The sequence below is a fragment of the Cololabis saira genome, chromosome 17 (genome assembly GCF_033807715.1).
Source record: "Cololabis saira isolate AMF1-May2022 chromosome 17, fColSai1.1, whole genome shotgun sequence".
NCBI lineage: Eukaryota > Metazoa > Chordata > Actinopteri > Beloniformes > Belonidae > Cololabis > Cololabis saira.
Window position 1 is genome coordinate 2,692,176 of NC_084603.1, and position 19,885 is coordinate 2,712,060.

Genomic DNA, 19,885 nt, shown 5'->3' on the forward strand with positions numbered 1-19,885 from the left:
CCGTGCTTCTTCTTTTTATTTATGTGCCAAAAGAACTCTGTGTTGTCCGTAAAACCAAATCTAACCACTGACGAATTCGCCGACATTCCGTGCCTCATCCGTGGATCCGTGAAAGAGATTAAAAGGGGGAGTGAGGGCGGGAGAGGACGAGCGCCAACGCCGTCTGTGTCACAAAATTCACGTGATTGATTGGTACCACTTCCAGGGGGTGTATAATCAGATATAAATAAAATAAAAACAAGACTGTGCCTGTCTGGATTTTATACCTGTGGCGTAGTCTACCTTATACGCAGTTATACGCCGCATACCCAATAGAAAAGGTCAATGATTTGCGTAAACCCAGTGGTCCATAACACTATTCTAAGAATCTAAACGTGAAGTCAAACATAAAAACATTTAGAGACAGAATCAAGAATAAAACAAGAATAATGAGATAAAAATATAATTAAAGCTGCAAGCAGCGATGAACGGGCCCTCGCACTCACGGCCACCGCCCCCCATAAGTATCAGAAATGACACCACCCACGACTTCCTATGTCAAACCATTGAAAAGTTATAGCAGAAAAAAGGGACAACCAATCAGAAGAAGGGGCGGGGCTAATTCAGGCCAATGAAGGTCAAGGACTCCATACAGAGTCTGATGACACCACCCACGACTCTCCATGTCAAACCATTCAAAAGTTATAGCAGGAAATAGGGACAACCAATCAAAAGAAGGGGCGGGGCTAATTTTCACCAATTATGGTCAAGGACTCAATACCGAGTCCCATGACACCACCCATGACTCTTTATGTCAAACCATTCAAAAGTTATGGCAGAGAAAAGTTTTCCGGGGGGTGCTGTTGAGCCATTTTGCCACGCCCATTAATGCAAACCATGAAATATCAAATTTATCACCAGGCCTGGCTTGCATGCAAAATTTGGTGACTTTTGGAGAACTATCAAATATGGACCAATCAGATTAAGGGGGCACGCTTTTTGGCGTCTAGCATCGCCACGGTAACACTTTTGAAAGAGAAAAGTAATGCGCGTAGTCGCAAGATGGAGACGCACATTTTGAGGTATAAGTCACCTGGATGCACGTTACGGTTCGGGCCGTATTAATTGCCGAAGGAATGGCATTAATTGCGCCAAAATTACACAATTAATTCAAAATGGCCGACTTCCTGTTCAATTTCGGCCATGGCGCCAAGAGACTTTTCTTTAAGTTGCGACATGATACAGGTGTGTACCGATTTTCGTTCATGTACGTCAAACCGTATTATGGGGCTTGAGGCTCAAAGTTTTTTCCCTCTGAACCAATCAGATGAAGGGTGGGCGCACTTTTTGGTGTCTAGCGTTGCCGCGGTAACGCTTTTAAATGAGAAAAGTAATGTGCGTCTTTGCAGGACAGGGACGCACATATTGATGTAGAAAAAAAAAATTGCTGACAAAAAAGTCTGGATACTGCGGGAATCGAACTCTGATCTCTGACTCCAAAGACGGGAACACTCTGGCTGAGCTAAGACTCAGCTTCTCATTTCTATTTGACCTACTGACTTAGGAGAGACCAACATATCGATATTTAGTAATGTAAGTCTGGAGCTGTTTTTTCAAATTTTTTTAAATATTTGTAAGTTATAAATATTAGTAAAACCCTACTATTTTAATTATTACTTTTTCTGTAACCATTCTGCCAAGGTTGTAACCGGGCTGAGCTGGGAATATTTCTGACGTCACCACATTACAGGGAGCTGATTGGTCGGGGGGCGGGGCCGTCATCACCCTACTCGCCACTGATTGGTCGGGGGGCGGGGCCGTCATCACCCTACTCGCCACCGATTGGTCGGGGGGCGGGGCCGTCATCACCCTACTCGCCACCGATTGGTCGGGGGGCGGGGCCGGCAGACGTTTGAATCAGGAAGCGGGAGTCAGCGCGAGAGCGACTGGCGGCTCGTGGCGATTTTATTATAAAAAAGGGACAACCAATCAGAAGAAGGGGCGGGGCTAATTCAGGCCAAAGAAGCTCAAGGACTCATTGCAGAGTCCCTTGACACCACCTACGACTTCCTATGTCAAACCATTCAAAGTTTATAGCAGAAAAAAGGGACAACCAATCAGAAGAAGGGGCGGGGCTAATTCAGGCCAATGAAGGTCAAGGACTCCATACAGAATCTGATGACACCACCCACGATTCTCTATGTCAAACCATTCAAAAGTTATGGCAGAGAAAAGTATTCAAGGTGGCGCTGTTGAGCCGTTAGGCCACGCCCATTAATGCAAACCATGAAATATAAAATGTATCACCAGGCCTGGCTTGCATGCAAAATTTGGTGACTTTTGGAGAACTATCAAATATGGACCAATCACATGAAGGGGGGGCGCGCCTTTTGGCGTCTAGCGTCGCCACGGTAACACTTTTGAAAGAGAAAAGTAATGCGTGGTGTCGCAGGATGTAGACGCACATTTTGATGTATAACACACCTGGGTGCACGATACGGTTCGGGCTGAATTAACTCTCGAAGGAATGGCATAAATTTCGCCAAAATGACACAATTTATTCAAAATGGCCGACATCCTGTTCGGTTTTGGCCATGGCTCCAAGAGACTTTTCTTTAAGTTGTGCCATGATACAGGTGTGTAGCGATTTTCGTGCATGTACGTCAAACCGTATTGTGGGGCTTGAGGCACAAAGTTTTCCGGGGGGCGCTGTTGAGCCATTTTGCCACGCCCATTAATGCAAACCATGAAATATCAAATTTATCACCAGGCCTGGCTTGCATGCCAAATTTGGTGCCTTTTGGGGAACTATCAAATATGGACCAATCAGATGAAGGGGGGGTGCGCTTGTTGGCGTCTAGCGTCGCCACGGTAACACTTTCGAAAGAGAAAAGTAATGCGTGTAGTCGCAGGATGGAGACGCACATTTTGATGTATAACACATCTGGGTTCACGATACGGTTCGGGCTGAATTAACTCTCGAAGAATGGCATATATTGCTCCAAAATTACGCAATTAATTCAGAATGTTCAAAATGGCCGACTTCCTGTTCGATTTCGGCCATGGCGCCAAGAGACTTTTCTTTTAGTTGCGACATGATACAGGAGTGTACCAATTTTCGTTCATGTACGTCAAACCGTATTATGGGGCTTGAGGCGCAAAGTTTTTTCTGTCTGAACCAACCAGATGAAGGGTGGGCGCGCTTTTTGGCGTCTAGCGTCGCCACGGTAACGCTTTTGAAAGAGAAAAGTAATGCGTGTGGTCGCAGGAGGGAGACGCACATTTTGATGTATAATACACCTGGGTGCACGTTACGGTTCGGGCTGAATTAACTGCCGAAGGAATGGCATAAATTGCGCCAAAGTGACACGATTAATTCAAAATGGCCGACTTCCTGTTCGGTTTCGGGCATGACGGCAAGAGACTTTTCTTTAAGTTGTCCCATGATACAGGTGTGTACCGATTTTCGTGCATGTACGTCAAACCGTATCGTGGGGCTTGAGGCACAAAGTTTTCAAGGGGGCGCTGTTGAGCCATTTTGCCACGCCCATTAATGCAAACCATTAAATATCAAATTTTTCGCCAGGCCTGACTTGGGTGCAAAATTTGGTGACTTTTTGGGCATGTTAAGGGGGGCAAAAAGGCCATCACTTTGTCAGAAGAAAAATAATAATAATAATTAAAGCTGCAAGCAGCGATGAACGGGCCCTCGCACTCACGTCCACCGCCCCCCATAAGCATATCAGAAATGACACCACCCACGACTCTCTATGTCAACCCATTCAAAAGTTATAGCAGAAAAAAGGAACAACCAATCAGAGGAAGGGGCGGGGCTAATTCAGGCCAATGAAGGTCAAGGACTCATTACAGAGTCCCATGACACCACCCACAACTTCCTATGTCAAACCATTCAAAAGTTATGGCAGAGAAAAGTATTCTAGGGGGCGCTGTTGAGCCGTTAGGCCACGCCCATTAATGCAAACCATGAAATATCAAATTTATCGCCAGGCCTGGCTTGCATGCAAAATTTGGTGACTTTTGGAGAACTATCAAATATGGACCAATCACCTGAAGGGGGGTGCGCCTTTTGGCGTCTAGCGTCGCCACGGTAACACTTTTGAAAGAGAAAAGTAATGCGTGGTGTCGCAGGATGTAGACGCACATTTTGATGTATAACACACTTGGGTGCACTTTACGGTTCGGGCTGAATTAACTGCCGAAGGAATGGCATAAATTTCGCCAAAATGACACAATTTATTCAAAATGGCCGACATCCTGTTTGGTTTCGGCCATGGCTCCAAGAGACTTTTCTTTAAGTTGTGCCATGATACAGGTGTGTAGCGATTTTCGTGCATGTACGTCTAACCGTATTGTGGGGCTTGAGGCACAAAGTTTTCTGGGGGGCGCTGTTGAGCCATTTTGCCACGCCCATTAATGCAAACCATGAAATATCAAATTTATCACCCGGCCTGGCTTGCATGCCAAATTTGGTGCCTTTTGGGGAACTATCAAATATGGACCAATCAGATGAAGGGGGGGTGCGCTTGTTGGCGTCTAGCGTCGCCACGGTAACACTTTCGAAAGAGAAAAGTAATGCGTGTAGTCGCAGGATGGAGACGCACATTTTGATGTATAACACATCTGGGTTCACGATACGGTTCGGGCTGAATTAACTCTCGAAGGAATGGCATATATTGCTCCAAAATGACACAATTTATTCAAAATGGCCGACATCCTGTTTGGTTTCGGCCATGGCTCCAAGAGACTTTTCTTTTAGTTGCGACATGATACAGGTGTGTACCGATTTTCGTTCATGTACGTCAAACCGTATTATGGGGCTTGAGGCACAAAGTTTTTTCTGTCGAACCAATCAGATGAAGGGTGGGCGCGCTTTTTGGCGTCTAGCACCGCCACGGTAACACTTTTGAAAGAGAAAAGTAATGCGTGTTGTTGCAGGATGGAGACGCACATTTTGATGTATAACACACTTGGGGGCACGTTACGGTTCGGGCTGAATTAACTTTCGAAGGAATGGCATAAATTTCGCCAAAATGACACGACTAATTCAAAATGGCCGACATCCTGTTCGGTTTCGGGCATGACCCCAAGAGACTTTTGTTTAAGTTGTCCCATGATACAGGTGTGTACTGATTTTCGTGCATGTACGTCAAACCGTATCGTGGGGCTTGAGGCACAAAGTTTTCCGGGGGGCGCTGTTGAGCCATTTTGCCACGCCCATTAATGCAAACCTTTAAATATCAAATTTTTCGCCAGGCCTGACTAGGGTGCAAAATTTGGTGACTTTTTGGGCATGTTAAGGGGGGCAAAAAGGCCTTCACTTTGTCAGGAAAATAATAATAATAATAAAAATTCCTGCAAATACAATAGGGCCTTCGCACTGAAGGTGCTCGGGCCCTAATTAAAGCTGCAAGCAGCGATGAACGGGCCCTCGCACTCACATCCACCGCCCCCCATAAGCATATCAGAAATGACACCACCCACGACTCTCTATGTCAAACCATTCAAAAGTTATAGCAGAAAAAAGGAACCACCAATCAGAAGAAGGGGCAGGGCTAATTCAGGCCAATGAAGGTCAGGGACTCCATACAGAGTCTGATGACACCACCCACGACTCTCTATGTCAAAGCATTCAAAAGTTATGGCAGAAAATCGGGACAACCAATCAGAAGAAGGGGCGGGGCTAATTCAGGCCAATGAAGGTCAAGGACTCAATACCGAGTCCCATGACACCACCCACGACTCTTTATGTCAAACCATTCAAAAGTTATGGCAGAGAAAAGTATTCTAGGGGGCGCTGTTGAGCCGTTAGGCAACGCCCATTAATGCAAACCATGAAATATCAAATGTATCACCAGGCCTGGCTTGAATGCAAAATCTGGTGACTTTGGTGACAAAAATTGCTCACAAAAAATTCAGAATTCAGCCAGGCTCGAACTCTCAACCTCGGGAATCAAAGACCGCAATGATCTGGCTGAGCTACATGTCAGCTTAGATACTGCTGTGACTTACTAGGTTATGAGAGACCAAAATAGCGATAAAATATCTGGAACCATTTTTTCCTAATTTTTAAAATATTTGTAAGGTATAAATATTAGTAAAACACTATATTTTATATTATTACTTTTTCTGTAACCATTCTACCGAGGTTCTAACCGGGCTGAGCACGGGACTATTTCTGACGTAACCACATTACAACAGCTGATTGGTCGGGGGGCGGGGCCGTCATCACCCTACTCGCCACTGATTGGTCGGGGGGCGGGGCCAGCAGACGTTTGAATCAGGAAGCGGGACTCTCTATGTCAAACCATTCCAAAGTTATAGCAGAAAATCGGGACAACCAATCAGAAGAAGGGGCGGGGCTAATTAAGGCCAACGAAGCTTAAGAACTCATTACAGAGTCCCATGACACCACCCACGACTTCCTATGTCAAACCATTAAAAAGTTATAGCAGAAAAAAGGGACAACCAATCAGAAGAAGAGGCGGGGCTAATTCTGGCCAACGAAGCTTAAGAAGTCAGTACAATGTCCCATGACACCACCCACGACTTCCTATGTCAAACCATTCAAAAGTTATGGCAGATAAAAGTATTCTAGGGGGCGCTGTTGAGCCGTTAGGCCACGCCCATTAATGCAAACCATGAAATATCAAATTTATCGCCAAGTCTGGCTTGCATGCAAAATTTGGTGACTTTTGGAGAACTATCAAATATGGACCAATCACATGAAGGGGGGGCGCGCCTTTTGGCGTCTAGCGTCGCCACGGTAACACTTTTGAAAGAGAAAAGTAATGCGTGGTGTCGCAGAATGTAGACGCACATTTAGATGTATAACACACCTGGGTGCACGTTACGGTTCGGGCTGAATTAACTGCCAAAGGAATGCCATAAATTTCGCCAAAATGACACAATTTATTCAAAATGGCCGACATCCTGTTCGGTTTCGGCCATGGCTCCAAGAGACTTTTCTTTAAGTTGTGCCATGATACAGGTGTGTAGCGATTTTCGTGCATGTACGTCAAACCGTATTGTGGGGCTTGAGGCACAAAGTTTTCCGGGGGGCGCTGTTGAGCCATTTTGCCACGCCCATTAATGCAAACCATGAAATATCAAATTTATCGCCAGGCCTGGCTTGTATGCCAAATTTGGTGCCTTTTGGGGAACTATCAAATATGGACCAATCAGATGAAGGGGGGGTGCGCTTGTTGGCGTCTAGCGTCGCCACGGTAACACTTTGGAAAGAGAAAAGTAATACGTGTAGTCGCAGGATGGAGACGCACATTTTGATGTATAACACATCTGGGTTCACGATACGGTTCGGGCTGAATTAACTCTCGAAGGAATGGCATATATTGCTCCAAAATTACGCGATTAATGCAGAATGTTCAAAATGGCCGACTTCCTGTTCGGTTTCGGCCATGGCGCCAAGAGACTTTTCTTTTAGTTGCGACATGATACAGGTGTGTACCGATTTTCGTTCATGTACGTCAAAGCGTATTATGGGGCTTGAGGCGCAAAGTTTTTTCTGTCTGAACCAATCAGATGAAGGGTGGGCACGCTTTTTGGCGTCTAGCGTCGCCACGGTAACGCTTTCGAAAGAGAAAAGTAATGCGTGGGGTCGGATGATGGAGACGCACATTTTGATGTATAACACACTTGGGGGAACGTTACGGTTCGGGCTGAATTAACTTTCGAAGGAATGGCATAAATTTCGCCAAAATGACACGACTAATTCAAAATGGCCGACATCCTGTTCGGTTTCGGGCATGACCCCAAGAGACTTTTGTTTAAGTTGTCCCATGATACAGGTGTGTACCGATTTTCGTCCATGTACGTCTAACAGTATCGTGGGGCTTGAGGCACAAAGTTTTCAAGGGGGCGCTGTTGAGCCATTTTGCCACGCCCATTAATGCAAACCTTTAAATATCAAATTTTTCGCCAGGCCTGACTAGGGTGCAAAATTTGGTGACTTTTTGGGCATGTTAAGGGGGGCAAAAAGGCCTTCACTTTGTCAGGAAAATAATAATAATAATAATTAAAGCTGCAAGCAGCGATGAACGGGCCCTCGCACTCACGGCCACCGCCCCCCATAAGCATATCAGAAAAGACACCACCCACGACTTCCTATGTCAAACCATTCAAAAGTTATAGCAGAAAAAAGGGACAACCAATCAGAAGAAGGGCTGGGGCTAATTCAGGCCAATGAAGGTCAAGGACTCCATACAGAATCTGATGACACCACCCAGGACTCTCTATGTCAAACCATTCCAATGTTAAAGCAGAAAATCGGGACAACCAATCAGAAGAAGGGGCGGGGCTAATTAAGGCCAACGAAGTTTAAGGACTCATTACAGAGTCCCATGACACCACCCACAACTTCCTATGTCAAACCATTCAAAAGTTATGGCAGATAAAAGTATTCTAGGGGGCGCTGTTGAGCCGTTAGGCAACGCCCATTAATGCAAACCATGAAATATCAAATTTATCGCCAAGTCTGGCTTGCATGCAAAATTTGGTGACTTTTGGAGACCTATCAAATATGGACCAATCACATGAAGGGGGGGCGCGCCTTTTGGCGTCTAGCGTCGCCACGGTAACACTTTTGAAAGAGAAAAGTAATGCGTGGTGTCGCAGGATGTAGACGCACATTTTGATGTATAACACATCTGGGTGCACGTTACGGTTCGGGCTGAATTAACTGCCGAAGGAATGGCATAAATTTCGCCAAAATTACACAATTTATTCAAAATGGCCGACATCCTGTTCGGTTTCGGCCATGGCTCCAAGAGACTTTTCTTTAAGTTGTTCCATAATACAGGTGTGTAGCGATTTTCGTGCATGTACGTCAAACCGTATTATGGGCCTTGAGGCACAAAGTTTTTTCCGTCTGAACCAACCAGATGAAGGGTGGGCGCACTTTTTTGGTGTCTAGCGTTGCCACGGTAACACTGAAAGAGAAAAGTAATGTGCGTCGTTGCAGGACAGGGACGCACATTTTGATGTAGAAAAAAAAAATTGCTGACAAAAATATCTGGATACTGCTGGAATCGAACTCTGGATATCTGACTCCAAAGACGGGAACGCTCTGGCTGAGCTAAGACTCAGCTAATTATTTTTTATATGACCTACTGACTTAGCAGAGACCAACATATCGATATTTAGTGATGTAAGTCTCGAACTGTTTTTTTCTAAATTTTTTTAAATATTTGTAAGTTATAAATATTAGTAAAACCCTACTATTTTAATTATTACTTTTTTTGTAACCATTCTGCCAAGGTTGTAACCGGGCTGAGCCGGGAATATTTCTGACGTCACCACATTACAGGGAGCTGATTGGTCGGGGGGCGGGGCCGTCACCACCCTCCGCGCCACCAGAGACGTTCTATAAACCGAGACAGCCCACTAAGGTTCGAGTTTCTGTATCTGTGTCACGTGACTGCCACGCCCCTTTAGGAGACCGGAAGTAGGTCCTGAGTCTATTGAGTCCTATGGGAAAAGTGAACGTGAGCACAGATTATTACCAATTCCTTCGCTCCATAGTAACCTAAGTAAATATGGGACGCATTTTCCAAAAGCCACAAACCTTCTGAACATTCTGACACCAAAATGGCAATTTTCAGACCGACAGATTAGGAGAAAATTAACTTTGTTTGAGACCTGTCTCTGTCTGAGCAACACACTCTCGCGAGATTTGGCTCTCATCGTTTTCCCATCGGATAAAATGAAGTTTAAAACTAAAATAAAACTTGCTTCTTTGCTTAATAATACTGTTATTTTTATTATTTAAGTCTTTTTGGAAGAAAGTTGTACTCTAGTGTTTTATGTTCCAAAACGATATGGGGAGAGGGGAGGCCACGCCCACTTAGGAGACCGGAAGTGTATACCATTTCAAACCATTGCCAGTAATGGCAATGCGCTATCTTGTGTATAGAAGATCTTTGGCGCCACTGATTGGTCGGGGGGCGGGGCCGTCATCACCCTACTCGCCACTGATTGGTCGGGGGGCGGGGCCGTCACCACCCTCCGCGCCACTGATTGGTCGGCGGGCGGGGCCGTCATCACCCTACTCGCAACTGATTGGTCGGGGGGCGGGGCTGTCATCACCCTCCGCGCCACTGATTGGTCGGGGGGCGGGGCCGGCAGACGTTTGAATCAGGAAGCGGGAGTCAGCGCGAGAGCGACTGGCGGCTCGTGGCGATTTAATTATAAAAAAGGGACAACCAATCAGAAGAAGGGGCGGGGCTAATTCCGGCCAATGAAGGTAAAGGACTCCATAAAGAATTTGATGACCCCACCCACGACTCCCTATGTCAAACCATTCCAAAGTTATAGCAGAAAATCGGGACAACCAATCAGAAGAAGGGGCGGGGCTAATTAAGACCAACGAAGTTTAAGAACTCAGTAGAAAGTCCCATGACACCACCCACGACTCTCTATGTCAAACCATTAAAAAGTTATAGCAGAAAAAAGGGACAACCAATCAGAAGAAGAGGCGGGGCTAATTCTGGCCAATGAAGGTCAAGGACTCCATAAAGAATCTGATGACACCACCCAGGACTCTCTATGTCAAACCATTCCAATGTTATAGCAGAAAATCGGGACAACCAATCAGAAGAAGGGGCGGGGCTAATTAAGGCCAACGAAGCTTAAGGACTCATTACAGAGTCCCATGACACCACCCACAACTTCCTATGTCAAACCATTCAAAAGTTATGGCAGATAAATGTATTCTAGGCGGCGCTGTTGAGCCGTCAGGCCACACCCATTAATGCAAACCATGAAATATCAAATGTATCGCCAAGTCTGGCTTGTATGCAAAATTTGGTGACTTTTGGAGAACTATCAAATATGGACCAATCAGATGAAGGGGGGCGCGCCTTTTGGCGTTTAGCGTCGCCACGGTAACACTTTTGAAAGAGAAAAGTAATGCGTGGTGTCGCAGGATGTAGACACACATTTTGATGTATAACACACCTGGGTGCACGTTACGGTTCGGGCTGAATTAACTGCCGAAGGAATGGCATAAATTTCGCCAAAATGACACAATTTATTCAAAATGGCCGACATCCTGTTCGGTTTCGGCCATGGCGCCAAGAGACTTTTCTTTAAGTTGTGCCATGATACAGGTGTGTAGCGATTTTCGTGCATGTACGTCAAACCGTATTGTGGGGCTTGAGGCACAAAGTTTTCCGGGGGGCGCTGTTGAGCCATTTTGCCATGCCCATTAATGCAAACCATGAAATATCAAATTTATCGCCAGGCCTGGCTTGCGTGCCAAATTTGGTGCCTTTTGGGGAACTATCAAATATGGACCAATCAGATGAAGGGGGGGTGCGCTTGTTGGCGTCTAGCGTCGCCACGGTAACACTTTTCAAAGAGAAAAGTAATGCGTGTAGTCGCAGGATGGAGACGCACATTTTGATGTATAACACACCTGGGTGCACGTTACGGTTCGGGCTGAATTAACTCTCGAAGGAATGGCATATATTGCTCCAAAATTACACAATTAATTCAGAATGTTCAAAATGGCCGACTTCCTGTTCGGTTTCGGCCATGGCGCCAAGAGACTTTTCTTTTAGTTGCGACATGATACAGGTGTGTACCGATTTTCGTTTATGTACGTCAAACCGTATTATGGGGCTTGAGGCACAAAGTTTTTTCTGTCGAACCAATCAGATGAAGGGTGGGCGCGCTTTTTGGCGTCTAGCGCCGCCACGGTAACGCTTTTGAAAGAGAAAAGTAATGCGTGTTGTCGCAGGATGGAAACGCACATTTTGATGTATAACACACCTGGGTGCACGTTACGGTTCGGGCTGAATTAACTTTCGAAGGAATGGCATAAATTTCGCCAAAATGACACGACTAATTCAAAATGGCCGACTTCCTGTTCGGTTTTGGGCATGACCCCAAGAGACTTTTCTTTAAGTTGTCCCATGATACAGGTGTGTACCGATTTTCGTGCATGTACGTCAAACCGTATCGTGGGGCTTGAGGCACAAAGTTTTCAAGGGGGCGCTGTTGAGCCATTTTGCCACGCCCATTAATGCAAACCATTAAATATCAAATTTTTCGCCAGGCCTGACTTGGGTGCAAAATTTGGTGACTTTTTGGGCATGTTAAGGGGGGCAAAAAGGCCATCACTTTGTCAGAAGAAAAATAATAATAATAATAATAATTAAAGCTGCAAGCAGCGATGAACGGGCCCTCGCACTCACGGCCACCGCCCCCCATAAGCATATCAGAAATGACAGCACCCACGACTTCCTATGTCAAACCATTCAAAAGTTATAGCAGAAAAAAGGGACAACCAATCAGAAGAAGGGGCGGGGCTAATTCTGGCCAATGAAGGTCAAGGACTCCATAAAGAATCTGATGACACCACCCAGGACTCTATGTCAAACCATTCCAATGTTATAGCAGAAAATCGGGACAACCAATCAAAAGAAGGGGCGGGGCTAATTAAGGCCAACGAAGCTTAAGGACTTATTACAGAGTCCCATGACACCACCCACAACTTCCTATGTCAAACCATTCAAAAGTTATGGCAGAGAAAAGTATTCTAGGGGGCGCTGTTGAGCCGTTAGGCCACGCCCATTAATGCAAACCATGAAATATCAAATTTATCGCCAGGCCTGGCTTGCATGCAAAATTTGGTGACTTTTGGAGAACTATCAAATATGGACCAATCACATGAAGGGGGGGCGCGCCTTTTGGCGTCTAGCGTCGCCACGGTAACACTTTTGAAAGAGAAAAGTAATGCGTGGTGTCGCAGGATGTAGACGCACATTTTGATGTATAACACACCTGGGTGCACGTTACGGTTCGGGCTGAATTAACTGCCGAAGGAATGGCATAAATTTTGCCAAAATGACACAATTTATTCAAAATGGCCGACATCCTGTTCGGTTTCGGCCATGGCTCCAAGAGACTTTTCTTTAAGTTGTGCCATGATACGGGTGTGTAGCGATTTTCGTGCATGTACGTCGAACCGTATTGTGGGGCTTGAGGCACAAAATTTTCCGGGGGGCGCTGTTGAGCCATTTTGCCACGCCCATTAATGCAAACCATGAAATATCAAATTTATTGCCAGGCCTGCCTTGCATGCAAAATTTGGTGCCTTTTGGGGAACTATCAAATATGGACCAATCAGATGAAGGGGGGGTGCGCTTGTTGGCGTCTAGCGTCGCCACGGTAACACTTTTGAAAGAGAAAAGTAATGCGTGTAGTCGCAGGATGGAGACGCACATTTTGATGTATAACACATCTGGGTTCACGATACGGTTCGGGCCGTATTAATTCTCGAAGGAATGGCATATATTGCTCCAAAATTACGCGATTAATTCAGAATGTTCAAAATGGCCGACTTCCTGTTCGGTTTCGGCCATGGCGCCAAGAGACTTTTCTTTTAGTTGCGACATGATACAGGTGTGTACCGATTTTCGTTCATGTACGTCAAACCGTATTATGGGGCTTGAGGCTCAAAGTTTTTTCTGTCTGAACCAATCAGATGAAGGGTGGGCGCGCTTGTTGGCGTCTAGCGTCGCCACGGTAATGCTTTTGAAAGAGAAAAGTAATGCGTGGTGTCGCACGATGGAGACGCACATTTTTATGTATAACACACCTGGGTGCACGTTACGGTTCGGGCTGAATTAACTGCCAAAGGAATGGCATACATTTCGCCAAAATGACACGTTTAATTCAAAATGGCCGACATCCTGTTCGGTTTCGGGCATGACCCCAAGAGACTTTTGTTTAAGTTGCGCCATGATACAGGTGTGTACCGATTTTCGTGCATGTACGACAAACCGTATTGTGGGGCTTGAGGCACAAAGTTTTCAAGGGGGCGCTGTTGAGCCATTAGGCCACGCCCATTAATGCAAACCATTAAATATCAAATTTTTCGCCAGGCCTGACTTGCATGCAAAATTTGGTGACTTTTTGGGGACGTTTAGGGGGGAAAAAAGGCCCTCCTTTCGTCAGAAGAAAAAAGAAAAAAAATTCCTACAGATACAATAGGGCCTTCGCACTGTAAGTGCTCGGGCCCTAATAATAATAAAAATTCCTGCAAATACAATAGGGCCTTCGCACTGCAAGTGCTCGGGCCCTAATAATAAAAATTCCTGCAAATACAATAGGGCCTTCGCACTGAAGGTGCTCGGGCCCTAATAATAATAATAATAATAAAAATTCCTGCAAATACAATAGGGCCTTCGCACTGCAAGTGCTCGGGCCCTAATTATGATCAAACATCCACAATCCAGAAAATGATTTAATGTTTAAATGTGACAAAGATCAAATAACCCCCCCCCCCCCCAAAAAAAAAAAGAAAGAAAAATGGTGACCATCTTCTTCATCATCATCATCATGATCATCATCATCATCATCATCATCATCATCATCATCATCATGGAGACACTGAGGAACCAGAGTCCAAGTCCAGGATCCAACAGAGACAGTTTCTCTGACAGGACTCTTGAGACTAAACTGGACACAGAGACACTGAGGACTCAGACATGGACCAGAGTCCAAATCCAGCACAGAGAGGTTCAGAGAAGGTGGTGTTGAAGGTGTGGAGGTGGATCAGTCTGTCAGAGACAACGTCATAGAAGGACAGAGTTCCAGCAGGAACGTCCACGTACACTGCTACTCTATCAGAGACTGAAGATGGAGATGAGGAGTTGATGGATGTGTATCTGTTATTGTAAAGGACACTGTACTGACCACCTGAATAACAGTCCAGACTCCAGGAATGATCGTTTCTTCCTAACACACAGTCATCAGAGTCTCCTTTCCTGCTGATTCTTCTGTAACTCACTGATACAGAAACAAGTCCGCTCCACTGGACCTCCCAGTAACAGCGACCCGTCAGAACTTCTCTACACAGCAGCTGAGGAACATCAAACCTGTCTGGATGATCAGGATATGACTGATCCTCCTCCACATTTGTCATCTTCCTGTTGTCATCAGACAGTTTGATGGCATTGTTGACTGTGTTTGTGTCGATGGTGAGTTGACAGGAATCTGATGGAGAGAACAAACAAGCAGCTACAGTTATTATTGATCAGTTATTGATCACTGATGGAGTCATGAACGAGTGAAGATGGTTGAGTAAAAACACACTTACACTTCCTCAAACCTGGTCTCAAACATCGTTGTCCAGCAGGTTCCACCCTGGAAGGAGGAGGAGGGGGGTCAGACAAGCTCAGTCTCTTTCAGAGGAAGCAAAGATGTCAGAGGCCCCCTACCCCCATTACCTGTTGGGCAATCCCGTATCCGCTAAATAACATCCCACCACACCCCTGAGCAGTCAGCTGAGGTGGAGGAAAACCCCCACACCTGTGCCACCATAACCACCACAATATAAGGCCCCACCCAGCAGTGTGTCCTACCTGAGAGTGTCCAGTCTCCAGCGGGGATCCTCCAGTCCAGCAGACAGAAGCTGCCCTGTTGACTCCCCTGGATGGTTGTAGCTCAGGTCCAGCTCTCTTAGGTGGGAGGGGTTGGAGGTCAGAGCTGAGACCAGAGAAGCACTTCCTTCCTCTGAGATCAGACAGCTTGACAGCCTGCAGACACAAAACACAGGTCTGCTGCATGTTCTCTGCACAAGTGTCCTGCTGCAGACATGTTTAGCCGCATGTTCACTGGAACTGGAAAAGACTTGAATGAATCCTGACCTGAGAGACTCCAGTTTACAGTGTGGACTCTCCAGTCCAGGATCTGTGGAGAGACGTCCAGATCTCAGGGACCGTTGGACCTGCTCCACCAGAGAACCATCGTTCAGTTCATTCAGACAGTGAAACAGGTTGATACTTCTCTCTGCAGACATGTCCTCACTGATCTTCTCCTTGATGTATTTGATGATTTCCTGATTGTTCTGTGAACTTCTTTGGTTTGATGTCATCAGACCTCGTAGGAGGTTCTGATTGGTCTCCACTGAAAGACCCAGGAGGAAGCGCAGGAACAAGTCCAGGTGTCCGTTTGGACTCTGTAAGGTCTTGTCCACTGCTGTCTGATAGAAGCCGGTTGAAGAACGGTGATAGGGGCGAGTCTCTTCATGTTCATAATCATTTTCTTCATCTTCAAAATGTTCTAATGCATCTACATTTTCTTCTACTTCACCTTCATCCTCATCCTCAATTTCATCTTCATCATCTTCATCATCTTCATCTTCATCCTCCTCCTGAACTTCTTCTCGTGTTTCAGATGTGTGAGAGGTTGTCTGATCTTCCAGCAGGTTGACTCCAGACTTGATGAAGGTTTGATTGACATGAAGAGCAGCCAGAAACTCCTGGACACTGAGATGGATGAAGCAGAAGACCTGGTCCTGGTAGCGGCTGCTCTCCTCTCTAAAGATCTGGGTGAACACTCCTGAGTACACTGAAGCCTCTCTGACATCGATGCCACACTCTCTCAGGTCTGGTTCATAGAAGATCAGGTTTCCTTTCTGCAGCTGCTCAAAAGCCAGTTTTCCCAGAGACTCCACCATCTTCCTGCTCTCTGGACTCCAGTGTGGATCCGTCTCAGCTCCTCCGTCATACTTGACCTTCTTCAGTTTGGCCTGGACCACCAGGAAGTGAATGTACATCTCAGTCAGGGTCTTGGGCAGCCCCCCTCCCTCTCTGGTTTCTAGGACTTTCTCCAGGACGTTCTCCAGGACCGTAGCAGTAATCCAGCAGAAGACTGGGATGTGGCCCATGATGTGGAGGCTCAGTGATGTATTGATGTGGGAGATGATCCTGCTGGTCTGCTCTTCATCTCTGAGCCTCTTCCTGAAGTATTCCTCCTTCTGTGGGTCAGTGAACCCTCTGACCTCTGTCACCATGTCAACACAGTCAGGAGGGATCTGATTGGCTGCTGCGGGTCGTGTGGTGATCCAGAGACGAGCAGAAGGAAGCAGGTTCCCCCTGATGAGGTTTGTCAGCAGCACGTCCACTGAGGTGGACCTTCTGGGGTCACTGACGATTGTAGAGTTGTGGAAGTCCAGAGGAAGTCGACACTCATCCAGACCGTCTAAGATGAACGCGACATGGAAGTCTTCAAAGTTGCAGATTCCTTTGGTTTCAGAGAAGAATCCATGAACTAGTTCCACCAAGCTGAACTTCTCCTCTCTCAGCACATTCAGCTGTCTGAAGGTGAATGGAAGCAGGAACTGGATGTCCTGGTTGGTTCTGCCTTCAGCCCAGTCCAGACTGAACTTCTGTGTTAACACTGTTTTCCCGATGCCGGCCACTCCCTTCATCATCACTGTTCTGATTGGTCCTCCTCTTCCAGGTGGGGGTTTAAAGATGTCTTCCTGTCTGATGGCTGTTTCTGCTCCGTCTGGTTTCCTGGAAGCTGCTTCAATCTGTCTGACTTCATGTTCTTCATTGACCTCTCCAGTCCCTCCCTCTGTGATGTAGAGCTCCGTGTAGATCTGCTCCAGAAAGGTTGTCTTTCCTGCTTTAGTGATCCCCTCAAACACATGCTGGTGTTTCTTCTGCAGCTGCCCTTTGAGTTTGGATTGACAAATAACAGCGACGGTATCTAAATAAAGATGAAATAAAGAAAACCACTTAGTGATCAAAACCACAACAAGTTCTATTTCCTCTAAAAAAATCAACATTTCAACATTAACTGATCAGCAGTTCAATGAGGAGTATTGAAGTGTTTTCCTCCCAAAAACCCCTCCGATCAATCAGAGGAACAAGAACAGTGCTTCCTCTATGATTCACTTAAGACGAAAAAGTTTTGTTCGTTTTGTGTTTGCTGGAACTGAATATTGAATCCACACGGTTCAACACTTTGGAATAAAACTTTTATTTACTGGGATATTAATGACCCTATTAATGAGATGTTCCTAACAGAAGACTGGTGCCAGAAGATGAGCTGAGTTACTCCACCTTCCAGTGGGTTTAATGTTGTGTCTGATCTGTGAATGTTGGTCATCTACTGAGACAGTGGGTGTCGTTTATCCAGCAGCTCAGATGTTCAGAGAAACGTCTTACTGCTCTGCAGGAGGTCAGTCAGCTTCTCCTGCTTCCTCCTCCTCAGGAACTTCACTGTGATCTTCATGAATGCCTCTCTGATGCTCTTCTGCTCTTCATCAGGTTCAGGTTCAGGTTCAGGTCCAGGTTCAGGTCCATGAGAGTCTGTTTTCTGATGAAACCTGGGAAAAACTAATCTTTAGTTCCTGACATTTGCATCTAAACTAGAGAAAATAGAGTTTCAAGCCAGTCATGTGACCATTTGTATAGAAATTATCTATTTGAAGTTTTTCAGTCATGGTTCAGAATGCATCATAGCACAGAGACAATACTGGTTCTACTGGACCTCAGATAAGGGATTAGTGTCCATACTGGTTCTACTGGACCTCCGATAAAGGATAAGTGTCCATACTGGTTCTACTGGACATCAGATAAGGCATAAGTTCCATACTGGTTGTACTGGACCTCAGATAAGGGATTAGTGTCCATACTGGTTCTACTGGACCTCAGTGCTGATTTTGACCCTGTAGATCAGCATTTTACTGCAGGTTAGAGCATGTTGTTGGGATTAAACCAGACAGCTCTAGGTTGGTTTAAAAGACACATCTATGCTGATGATCTTGTTTACTCTGATCAAGATCAGACTAAACAAGATCATCAGGGAAGCTGGTTCAGGCTCTGGCTGGAGAACTTTGAGACCGTGTTTGAGGGAAGGACACTGAGGGGGGTGACATCCACTGCTAAACCAAGAAGCAAGAGCACACGGAAGGCACACATCGAGGAAACTGGAAATCTGCAACAAAAACCATAAACGAAACACAAAACCGGCACGGAGCCAACCAAAACACGAGCAGCAATCGACCCAAATCTCGAGACCTGATCAGAGTCTAAGCTAAGCTACCACGACTAACTAACCCCAAAAACTACAGAGCAGGCAAGCAGGTGAACAAGCCAGTGTGTATGCCTATGTGAACAGGGGGAGTTGGGGCTGGGGGAGTCTCCCCCAGCGGAACGAGGGAACGCGGGTGATGTGGGCCCCCCTCCCGACCCTGGTGTTGAGTGCATGTAATTAATGTAATAAAAACAGGGAGGGGGAGGTCAGGGTATCATACTGACAATGACCCCCCCCCCCTCCAGAACTAAGTATCCTTGTTAAATGTATTTATTAAATGTTGAATGTGCAGTGTCTACAGTATTATTAAAACCGTGAGGCGGAGAGTGCCGGGCCACACGGGACAATGTCCCCTACGCCCCGGACCCCCCGCCCCTTAGCCTATGTGCGTATGAATCGTTTTGGGGGGGAAGGAGGGGGAGCGGAGGCCGAAGCCCGGAGGCAGGACCAGCTTAGCCGGTCCTGGAAGGACGCCCACGCTCCCCCACCGGCCATCCAAGTTGACGGGGGCCAGCCCTCCAAGCTGGGCCAGGGCCCCACCGTACCTCCACGGGCGCCCCCGGCGCCGTCGGAGCCCCCAGGTGGAGGAGGAAATGGTCCAATATCCCTCCATTCATACTGGCAACATAAGACATAGACACCTGAGAATGACTCCACCCCGCCGCCGCGCCTGCCCGTGCACCCCCCGGCCAGGGGAGGCCCGATCCCCGGACCCGGAACCACCCTCCCTCCGGGCCTACCCCGACGGACACCCCCAAGGTCACGGAAATGCTAATTCTTAACTGGTCTTAAGATTTTGATCAGTGTATATATAGACATTTTCAGGTAGGGCTTTTATACCTTTTTTTAATATTTTTATATTTTATTTTTTTCCTGTTCCTTGTATGTTATGATGCTGCGTCCCAATAATATCCCAATCCTAGGATCAATAAAGTACATTTTATCTTATCTGGCAGATTCAAGTTTTTAGAATGGCAGCAAAACAGAGAAATGTTCACTTTAAACATGTTACGATGAAAACGTTTCAGTCTCA

The 19,885-nt window shown here is 46.3% G+C and overlaps 2 protein-coding genes across 2 annotated transcripts in view; both read right to left on the reverse strand.

Annotated features, from left to right (window-relative positions):
- Nucleotides 1-19,885, reverse strand: part of LOC133463753 (NLR family CARD domain-containing protein 3-like) — a 64,353-nt gene that overhangs the window by 30,184 nt on the left and 14,284 nt on the right. The gene's annotated exons all lie outside the window — the stretch shown is intronic.
- Nucleotides 14,346-15,542, reverse strand: LOC133463756 (cytolytic toxin-beta-like). The gene is made up of 3 exons (XM_061745465.1): nt 15,387-15,542; nt 15,122-15,168; nt 14,346-15,018 (listed from the first exon to the last, which is right to left on the reverse strand). Exon 3 carries the CDS (start codon nt 14,945-14,947, stop codon nt 14,477-14,479), a length of 471 nt encoding a protein of 156 aa, XP_061601449.1. The 5' UTR covers nt 14,948-15,018; nt 15,122-15,168; nt 15,387-15,542; the 3' UTR covers nt 14,346-14,476.